This window comes from Echinops telfairi, unplaced genomic scaffold, assembly GCF_000313985.2.
Source record: "Echinops telfairi isolate 266 unplaced genomic scaffold, ASM31398v2 ScPeMD7_7469;HRSCAF=8507_1, whole genome shotgun sequence".
NCBI lineage: Eukaryota > Metazoa > Chordata > Mammalia > Afrosoricida > Tenrecidae > Echinops > Echinops telfairi.
Window position 1 is genome coordinate 151,118,437 of NW_022111373.1, and position 11,272 is coordinate 151,129,708.

The 11,272-nt window shown below is 52.8% G+C and overlaps 1 protein-coding gene across 1 annotated transcript in view; it reads right to left on the minus strand.

The window, feature by feature from the left end:
* ADCY2 (adenylate cyclase 2) overlaps positions 1-11,272 on the minus strand; it is a gene marked incomplete at its 5' end in the record, with an annotated part of 199,999 nt that overhangs the window by 129,004 nt on the left and 59,723 nt on the right. The window contains one exon of the mRNA XM_004698421.2: positions 788-937. Within this exon, the coding sequence (XP_004698478.2) occupies positions 788-937 (150 nt within the window). The remainder of the gene's footprint in view (positions 1-787; positions 938-11,272) is intronic.

Genomic DNA, 11,272 nt, shown 5'->3' on the forward strand with positions numbered 1-11,272 from the left:
GGGCTTCCAGCAGAGAGAGAGTGACTAGAGAGAACCAGTGCGTGAAAGAGAGAGAGACTATGAGCTGGTGTCCCGAATTCTGGCTTTCAGACTTCCAACCAGGAACGGTGAGAGGAAGCCTCTGCTGAATACCCCCACATGCGATCCTGGCATCAGACGGCTAACACCTGCCACCCTGAAGAGAAGCAGGTCTCTCCAGGTCCTGGATTAATGCAGCTTTCCCATCAAAGCACAACGGTGCCCTGCTGGCCGCCCCTATGAGTGACCCTCCCCTCCCCGGCCTCATCGCTAGGGTTTCCCAGTGTTTCACCACCATGTGCATGTCTCACCAACGTGTCCTTCCACCTCGGCCACCTCAGAGACCTGCCCCTGCCAACAGCAACTGAGACCCTGCTAGGCCCTCCTCCCACTGCCCACCTGGTCCTGCTCAAGGGCAGGGTCACCAGCTGGGCAGGGAAGACGGGCCAACTGCTCAGACAGAGGTGAGGTTCCTGTGCAGCTCTGGACCCCAGCCACGTGCTCCTGTGGGGTGTGGCGCCTGGGGGAGTCCCAGCCTGGTGGGTGTGGGTTGAGCAGAGGCCCTAGCCTCCAGACATGCACTCCTGGTGGGTGTAGCATGAAAAGGGGTATCCCAGAGGGCAGGTTTGTTTGTGCCCACCCCTGCCATCAGCGTGGCATCGGCAGCCCCTTCCTGCTGCCCCCTGATGCCTGGGTGGGCGCCGCCATCAGCAGGAAGGGCCCAGCATTGCGGCTGACTGGGCGGGAGCAGCGGGGGAGCACAGGGTACCTGCTGGTGCTTCTCGAACTCCAGCTTGATGCGGGACTTGATGCAGTTGCAGGTGTCCTGGTAGGTCTGCTGCAAAGCCAGCTCCATCAAGTGCTTGTGGTAGGCGCCCGCCAGGTTTCCGCAGATGAAGATGATCACATTAGCCAGGATCTGCGGGCAGAGAGCGGGTCAGCGCCCAGAGCTTCATGCCTCCTTCAGTGTCGCACACTGTACCCGTCTAGCCTCACTGGGGGTGGAGGGGGCCTGGGTGGAAGCTGGGGTAGAGCTGCTCCACAACCAGCAGGGTCACGAGGGAGGGGGGCATGTTTGGGGCTGAGAGCTGAGCCCATTGAATGGTGGCCACAGCAGGGGCCTTGAGCCTCCACTTCAGTATGCTCCCCCGCCCGGCCTCCGTTCCGCTGCCCGGGATCACCCTGAGGTCATCCCAGGCTTTCCTGGGACATGATGGGAGGCCCTGGGTGCTTGGAGCCAGGCATGTGTGCACAGGTCATTGCCAGCCAAGAACACCAGCCAGCCTGCTGGTCCCCGAAGATGAGGGTCCAGGAGCAGAGCTGCCCAATCCCCATTAGACCCCTGCCACAGGGCACCCAGACAGCAGGGAGGTTACGCAGCATCCAGCAAATGCAGGTGACAGATAGCCAGGTGGACAGCCTCGTCATTCTCCCATGGGGCTGCTGGGGGCTTGAACCAGCAACCTTGCTATACGCCCAGCTGTCTCCTCTGGTGCGCGCATGCCCGAGTTGCCAGCTGCCCTCAGTGGAGCGTAGCTGCTTCAGAGGCTGCTCGGTGGCTGTATTCCTGGGGAATTAGAACACCAGACCTTTCCCCTGAGTCTCCTGGGTATCCCTCACCCTCACCCTGCTCAGGCCTTCCTGAGACCAATCATACAAAACACAGAAACAGACCCTCACTGCGGGGCAGTCCCACGCGGCAGATCTGCCCCATGGGAGGTAAGTCTTCCTGGGAGCAGACTGCTACCCATTTCCCCAGAAGCAAGTGGTAGCTTTGAACTCCTGAACTTTCAGTGATCAGCCAAGCACTTAAGCAGGGCACCACCAGGGGTCCTGCATAGCAAGGATGCTCTTGCTGCCTGGCATACAGCAGACTGGAAACACTGCCTGGCCCTGTGCCAGCCACATGGTCATGCTTAGGTTTGAGCCTAAGGTCACAGCCACCATGTCAGTCCACTGTTCCCTGCCCGCTGCTCCACCCAGCACGATGATGTAGGCAGCTGCCCCTCTGCGAGTTCCAGGCCCTACTGCTCCTGGGGCTGGGGCGTGGGCCAAAGTGCCAGAGAGGAGCGCTGGGACAGGACAGGGCGAGATCAACCCTGGACCCCACTCGCCACAGGGCCAAGCTCACAGCCCTGGGCCCCTCTCCCCATAGCCCCCAGCTTCCAGCCCCTAGCCCCAGAATTCCCATGTCTACAACCCCAAACTCACTGCCTTGGGCGCACTCCTCCCCCCAGTCCCCAGCCCTGGGACCCTCTCCCTAGGGCCTGATGCCTTCCCCCAACAGAGCCCTCTCTGCAACCTCCTGTAGAAGCTTCTAGAACCTTTGCTTCATACCCAGCTGAAGCCCCAGCCCCAGCCTCACAGTCCCCTATTCCCTCCCGCTGCCTGCAGGCAAACCCAGAAATAGCAGCTGACAGGGAGCCAAGTCCTCAGCCTCAGAAGGTCTCCAGCATCAGGATCCTCCGCTGCTTCGCTCTGGTGGTGGTGGGGGGTGGGGGGCTGCTCTTACTTCCCTAATGTTTCCGGCTCCCCGGAAACCCTTCTGCCTTGCCTGTTATCTGAGGCGGTGGCATCTCAGTGCTGCAGGTGGCTTAGGTCAGGGGCTGGGCCCACAGTGGGAAGGGGGGCAGTCTTGGAGCAGCTCAGACTCAGGCCTGTAGACTGCTGCGGCCCTTAATCACCATCAACAACGTGATGGACTCAGACCCTGCATCTGGGTGATTCCACGTCACAGAGTGGAACTGCTCTGTGTGCTCCCTCACACTACATCTTTATGGGCATGTAAATGCTCACCTGCACCCCGGATGCCGCTGGTGGGTTTGAACTGCCAGCCTGTGCTCAGCAGTCCAGCACTCCACCCTCAGTGCCGCCAGAGTCCCTTACAGAGGACGTTACACCTCATACCGATCTCCTCATAGGAACCAGCCCTTCCGGAGTGGCCCAGCAGGGGCCTTAGTTTACCAAGTCCCGACCCAGGCTTGGACTCTAATCCCACTGCTCAACCCAACCTGGACTTGGCAGGGTTGTCTACTAGACCATGACCATGAATTCCCAGGAAGCCCCACCCAGAGGGAGCTCTGTGCACTGTGAGGTAAGGGAGGGGCAGGACTGGAGCCAGCACTCTTGTGGGCATATTAGTGGTCCAAAGACGGAATTTGGGATTGACGAGGGGTCTCATTGTCAAACTCCAAGTGCTGCTGACTCACAGTGATGTGACAGGACGGGCAGAGCTGTCTCTTTCGGTTTCAGCGACTGTCGTCCATCTTAGTGGGAGAAGACTCTCATCTTTCTTCCATGGAGAAGGTGTCTGTGTGTGTGTGTGTGTGTGTGTTGTGGGGGTGGGGGGTTGAACTGGTAATCCTGTGGTCAGCAGCTCAACTCATCACCATGGTGCAACAGGGCTGCTAACTTTTGTTCTAGAGTTAGGTGAAATTGTGCTGTTATAATCATACCCACAATTTAGTTTGAAAATAAGGGAGATAATAAAATGGATCATTCCTTTAATACACCACCACCCCCTTTAGCCAAATCCAATCAGCTATAGGGTAAAGGTGGACTGGTGAGCTCTCTCTGGTCATAATTCCCAGTGTTCATTTCCTTCCCACATTTATGTCTGCACCACAACATGCGGCAGGCAAACTGGAATTCATAGCACAGTCAACTAAACTAATGCATAACCTTAAACACATAGCCCTAAACACATACCCTAAATACATAATCCTAAACATATCACCATAAAGCACAACTGTAAACACATAGGTAGTCCTAAGCACACAACGCTTTTAAGACACTCAGGCTCACGCAACTCTTCCCCATCGCAGACGATCCCATGCGCAGGCACATGGCCCAGGCTCTGGCAGCCATCTTGTTTGGCCAGTCTGGTTGGTGCCCGGGCAATCCTCGACGCAGCCCTGCTCTTCCTGGCTGCATGTTAATCAGTCTTACCTTCCTGTCAGCCATTCCAGGTAACAACAACCAAGGGAGCTAAGAACCAAAGACTTTACTTCCCAGCCCCCGTCCTCCTTTCTCTTAAACCCAATGAGCCATGAACCGTGAACCAAGAACCTAGGAGCCCTGGTGGTCAAGTGGTTACGTGTTGGGTTGCTAAGCACAAGACTGGCAGTTCAAATCCACCAGCTGCTCCGTGGGAGAAGCACTTGAATTTCTAGTCCCTTAAAGAGTCACAGTCTTGGAAACCCACACGGGCAGGTCCACTCTGCCCGACAGGGTAGCCGCGTCAGAGTTGACTCAGTGGCTGTGGGTGAGGGAACGTGAGCCTATGGGCCTGGGGCCATTGCAAGGGAGCCCACCCTAAAGCCACGTGAGTAAATGGTGTGGAGACCATATATGACCTTCTCTGACACACAGGTAAAAAGAAGAATCTACCTCCACACCCACTCAAGGTCCATTGTCATGAAGCCCAGTCAGACGTGCCTTGTGGTTTTGTTTGCCTAGACTCGGTTCTTAGTGTATGTCCACGAGAGCCAAATATGACCTTGAGTCTATCCCATCTGCATTTTGAGTCTATCTCAAGAACAGATTGGGTGCCTTGAACACTAGTGACAGGAGACCTGAGGAGCTATGGGAGGACATCCAGATCATCATTCACGAAGAAAGCAAAAGGTCATTAAAGACAGGACAGAAAGACAATATCATTGCCGATGTTAGAAGACCCTCTGAAACTTGCTCTTAGAGTAGATAAAACAAATGAAAGAAAGGATGAAGTCAAAGAACTGAATACAAAATTTCAAAGGGAACCCAGGAAAATAAAGTCAAATAGTTTAATGACATGTGTAAAGAACCACAATTAGAATATCAAAAGGGAAGAACATGCTCAGCATATCTTAAGCTGAAAGAACACAAGAAAAAAATTCAAGTCTCAAGCTGCAATGTTGAAAGATTCTGTGGCCAAAATACTGAATGATGCACAATTCTGGTGCTGAAGGAAGAAATTCATGCCCCAAACAAGGCTCCAGGAATTGATGGAATACCAAGTGGAATGTTTCCGCAAGCTGATGAAGCACTAGAAGCACTCACTCCTCTCTACCAGGAAATGTGGGAAACAGCTACGTGGCCAACGGACTGGAAGAGATCCATATTTGTGCCCATCCCAAAGAAAGGTGATCCAACAGAATGCTCAAATATAGAACAATATCATTGATATCGCATGCAAGTAAGATTTTGATTCACATCATCCAGCAATGGTTGCAGAAGGACAATGACAGGCAACGGCCTGAAGTTCGAGTCAGACTGAGAAGAGGACTTGGCACAAAGGATATCATTGCAGCTGTCAGATGGATCTTGGCTGAAAGCAGAGAGGACCAGAAAGATGTTTACTTGTGCTTCACTGAGTATGCCAAGACATTCGACTGGTGGCTCATGATAAACTATGAATAACCTTGAGGAGAACGGGAATTCCAGACCACTCGATTGTGCGCATGTAGAACTTGTTCCTGGATCAAGAGGCAGCTGTGCAAACAGAAGCAGGGACTACTGCACGGTTTAAATGAGGAAAGGTGTGCATCAGGGTTGTGTGCTCTCACCACTCTTGTTCAGTCCGCACGCTGAGCAACTCATCAGAGACGCTGGATTACACGAAGCAGAGTGTGGCTTCAGGGCCGGAGGAAGGCGTATCCTGCCACATGTGGATGACACCACCTCGGTCTCCGAAAGGGAGAATGACTTGAATCACTTGCTGATGAAAACCAAGTATTATAGCCTTCAGTGTAGATTGTAACTCAATATAAAGAAAACCAAAATCCTCACAACTGGACCAATAGGTAACATCATGATAAATGGAGAACAGATTGAAGTTGTCATGGATTTTTTTTTCTTGCTTGGATCCACAATCCATGTTCATGGAAGCAGCAAGAAGGGGTCAAAAGATAATTGTAATGGGTGAATTTGCTACACAAGACCTCTTTAGTGTACTGAACAGCAAAGACGATGGTGCACCTGACCCAAACCATGATATCTCCCATTGTCTCATCTGCATGGGAACGCCGGACATTGAAGAAGGAAAACCTCAGAAGGAGAGATGCATTTGATGTGATGCTGGTAAGGGATACTGACAGTGCCATGGACTGCTGAGAGGACACACACTCTGTCTTGGAATGGCCAGAGTGCCCCTGCAGGGAAACGCATGGCTTTGTCTCACGTACTTCGAGCATGTTGTCAGGAGAGACACTTGGCAAAGAGAGAGGAAGACCTTCCAGGAGATGCATGGACTCAGTGGCCGCAGCAATGGGCTGATGCACAGGAACCACTGTGAAGATGGCAGGGGGATGAATGATGTTCCCTTCTGCTGGGCACCAGGAGGCGGTGGGTCAGAACCCACTCAATGGCACCTCACAAATGGGTTAGGTTGGATTCACCAGACGAGCACAACCAGTTATAAGATCTCATCATGGAGTTGAGGATGGCCAAACTACTCAGACTCCGGGCCCAGCCGGGTTGACACAAAGCCAACTATCACAGGCCTCCAGGGAAGGCGGAGGCTGTCTGCTCGTCCAGATGTGCAGCCTTGCAATCCCACAGGGCAGTTCCTGCTTCCTGTAAGCTCTTGGGGAGTGGGCCGCAGAGCAGTGGGCGTGGAGTTGGTGCAAGAATATACTATGACATCGAAATTCCTTCTCTCACAAACAGTCTTCATGTTTCTTAATATCTGAACAACTCCAATGTCATTCCAAAGGCAATTCATATAAAAACATGCCAGGTGTTTTCCTTCAGCTTTTGATTCATTATAATAAATTGGAGCTTTTTTAAAGCATTGGTGTGAAAGTAGTGAAATTTGGTACAGATGGTCCCTGGGGCATAATGAGTGATGAAGATACCGCGTAGGTCTGCTCAGTGAGTCCTGACCCCGAGCGGCCCGTGTACAACAGAGCAGGCCGCCAGCTCCTCACAGCCCTTGTTCGGTCTGAGCAGCCCCTGTGCCCATCCAGCTCATCACGCGGCTTCCTCTTTTTCTCTGACACCTACTTGTGCTGGGGAAGGCATTTAGCCTCAGAATCAGAGGGGGTTTCTGTGAGCTCCAGTCATAGGGTCATCCCCTCAACCAGCAAACGCTTATTGAGCACACACGCTGGGAAAGGTCGGTATGGATGCAAAGACGTGGATGGCATGTGGGTCTGTGGGGACAGCTAGTCCAACCATGGCCAACCCACAGCCTCCCTACATGGGGTTTCCGAGATGATACATCGTTAAGGGAGTAGACAGCCTCACATTTCTCTCGTTGAATGACTGGTGGATTTGAACCAATGACCTAATCTACAACTCCACCAGGACTTCTTCTGGAGAGGTTTAAACCTGGACTCTGACTCCTAGCGACCTGTGATAGGGTTTCTGTGAACCTGTACAGGAGCCGCAGTCTTCCTGCTCTCTCCCCCAAACACCAAACTCACTGCCATCGAGGCAAGTCTGACCCACAGCAAGCTCACAGGACAGGGGAGAGCTGCTACTGTGGGTTTCTCAGATGGTCACGCTTTATGGAGGTAGAAAGCCGCATCTTCCTCCTGCGGAGCAGCTGGTGGTTTTGAACTGCTCACCTTGCCATTAGCAGTCTAACGCATAACCACTACACCACCAGGGCCCTTAGATGGGTTAAATCTACACTTATACACAAAGTCCAAAGCAAAACATACCAAACAAAGCCATTGCCACTGCATTGATGCAGACTCATAACGACCCCACAGGGCAGGGTCGAGCTGCCCTTGTGAGTTCCTGAGATGGTCACTCTTCACAGGAGTAGAAAGTCTTGTCTTTTCACCGAGGAGCGCTGGTGGTTTCAAACTGTTGGCCTTGAAGATCGCAGCCCTGCTCACCACCACGCCACCCCTGAGCTCCTCAAAGGGGTTTTAACCCATGTTATAAGCAAACACCGGCCCTCCCGGAGGAAGGGATACATTCCCAGAAAAGCCTTAGTGCACTGTTCCTCATCCTGGCTTTCAGATAGCTCCACAGGAACTGGCTGCCTTTTGTCACCTCCTCGGCCACCCGTCTGCTAATGGGTCAGGTGTGGGGCTTACATGTGGAGGTGGAAGCTCTGGGTGTGACCAACACCCGCAGAGTCACTCATGGTGGACAGGTTTTAGAAGCGCTTCCAGTCAGACTAGGAGGAAAGGCCTGGCGGTCTCCTTCTGAAGACCCCGTGACCACAGGAGAACTGGGAGTTGGGCCCTCTGGTCAGGTGGATCCAAACCACACAGTGGACACAGGGGTGGTCTCAGACCTGCCCGGGATCACAGAGATGGAACAGACTGAGCAGTTTGTCTGTCTGCTGCCCCTGTAGGCTGGAGCAGCTTGATGGCCGGTGTTGCCAACCAGCCCTCCATCGGGCAGATAAAGTCCCCCTGCTGCTTCTGAAACACAGGCAGAGCCTTCTGAAAGTGTGTGGAGCAATGGAACCCAAAGACAACACGCTCCTCCGTGGCTACTGGAAGCCCCCGACAAGACAGACACAGCCGTAAACACCCCTGCCAAGAGACTCCATCGCACCTATGATTCCAAGCATCAAACAGGATTTTTAAAAGGTCTGCCTGTCTTTGAAGAGCTGAGTGAGGATCTGCCCGGTTGTCACAGGGCTGCCTGCCCCTCCAGGAGCTGCCATGTGGGCACGAATGGCTGGGTTCTACGTCAATGTGGCTGGGCCAGCATTCTCCCATGATGCTGGCTCTGACACAGAGGGTCCGCTCCCCCGTGGGAATCTGTGGAGTAACCAGGCATTGTGGGGACAATGGACCTCCTTAATCTGACCTTGGTCAGATTGATCACAGCCCTTAACCACAGCCTTGGTCCCCTTGAGGGAAGTTTCATTCAGGGTGTTGCACAGCAACAGAATTTGGAGGCCAGCTGAGCCTGTATCTGGTGCGTGGACCTCCTGGCATACCACCTGCCAACCCCAGGAGCTGGCCTGGGGCTCATTGGCCAGACCCCGGATGCATTCAGATCTGCATCCACCAGCCTGTGGCCCTCCTGCGGCCTCCTGTTCACCAGCCTCAGGAGTGAGGAGAAGCCTCCAGCTTACATCTGACCCAGGCGCTCTCGATGCAAATCTCTCACCTGTTTACAGAGACATTCGGGGTCTCTGGTTTAGCTTCTCTGGGGACTCCAGGCACACTGTTTGCCCATCACACCTTCTGCTGTTCTAACTCACCCCTCGTGGGTGCTGGGGGGCTGTGAAGGAACAGGGTGCTTGTGAAATGGCATGCAGCTGGCTGGGTTGGTTCTTATTAAAGCAACGAGACTTGTGCACTCCTTACAGCTTCATTTTTGGAGGGGAAGAAATATGGAGGGTCAGATCCTTTATGAATAGCTGGCACACACTGTCCGTCCAAACAGAGAGCAGCCCTCAGAACGTCAGGAAAGAGCACATGTGTGAGAATTCAAACAGGATAAAGTAAAAATAAAAGGCCATGGCTGTGAAGAGAGGAGAGGCATTTCTCTCGGCCCTTCTCTGGGGCGATTCTGGGAAGCACAGGGGAGACTATGACTTATTAATGGGTTCCCAGAAAGAGGAGAAGCCCGTCCATGAACCTACGGAGGGCGTGAGAGACGGAACGTCAAGGGAACAGGCCCCAGTGAAGTGTGTATTCAAATGCCACCCGTGGGTTTATTCACTTTTAAAGGCTCTTTTTGTTTCCTTCTTCTTCAGTTTTGTTTCTGGATGGAAATGATTAAAGGCATTACTTGGATGACGTACAGAAGTCCTTGGAAGTAAACACAAGCTGAAATCCAAGCTGGATTCCGGCGAGGACACGGAACGAGGGCTATCACTGCTGATGTCGCTGGGATCCTGGCTGAAAGCAGAGAAGCCCCGACAGACGCTGACTTGTGTTGCATTGACTCTGCAAAGGCATTGGACTGGGCGGATCATAACAAACTATGGACACTCTTGAGAAGAAGGGGACTTCCAGGACACTTCCTTGTGCTCAGGCACGACACATGCACATGGATCACATACATGGACCAAGAGGTACTTGTGCAAACAGAAGGAGGGCATGCTGCCTGGTTTAAAAGCTGGAAAGGTGGGTGCCAGGGCTATATCCTTTCACCATCTTTACTCAATCTGTCTTTGAGCAGATCATCCGAGAAGTGGGCTTATACGAGTGTGACGTCAGGATGGAGGAAGGCTCCTTGACCACCTGCAGGATGCCGATGACACAGGCTTGCTTGCTGAGAGTGAGGAGGACTTGAAGCCCTTGCTGATGGATCGCACATCAACATAAAGAATTCCAACATCCTCCCTCTGGAATCAAGAAGCAGCATCGTGCTAGGCAGGGAAGACAGACATCATCAAGGGTTTCAGGGTACCTGGATCCACAAGCAATACTCACGGAATCAGCAGCCGGGAGCTAAACGGCACATTGCATTGGGCAAATCCACTGCACAAGACCTCTTACAAAAGTTAAAGAGGCAAATATCATTTTGAGAACCAAGGTGAGCCTGACCCAAGCCAGGACATATCCAGTCGAGTTGTACGCATGTGAAAGTTGGACACTGAAAAGGGAAGACTAAAGAAGAATCAATGCTTTTGCACTGTGGTGCTGTCAAAGAATATTGGAAGTACCATGGACTGCCAAAAGACCAAACCCACCTGTCTTGGAGGGAGTACAGCCAGAGTGCGCCTTAGAGGCAGGGAGAGTGAGACTTTGTCTCCTGGACTTTGGGTCTGTTGTCAGGAGGGACTACACCACTGTGTTAAAGTGGAGGAATCAGAGGCAGGAGACGGGTTTACAACGGGCTCAAACATGTCAAGCACTGAAAGGATGGCTAGGGATACGCAGTGTTCTGTTCTGTTGCGTGTAGAGTGACTATGGGTGGGGACCAACTTCACAGCACCTCACCCTAACAACACCCTCAAGAGCCCTGGAAAGACAGAAACCACTGAGCCCACATTTAGATATGCCTGGTCAGAAACCTCAGCTGTCTGCACCTCTGTCTTTCAGAGCGAGTCCCTGATCCCCGCGCACGGCTGCAGCATTGTGGGGTACACGCAGAAGGGAACATTGTGGCTCCACAGACAACTGGTGAAACCAGGAAGCCTTATTCACCCTTTTTCTCCGAAGAGAGGGACTCGAATGCCTTCCTTTCAGGCACCTGCAGACGTGTCAAGGCCAGTAATTTCTAAAGCTCATGTTCAAACTCCCACCTGATGCCCGGCTATCAAAAAGTATAGCATCTGGGGTCTTAAAGGCTTGAAGGTAATCAAGCGGCCATCAAGCTCAGAAGCAACAAAGCCCACATGGAAGAA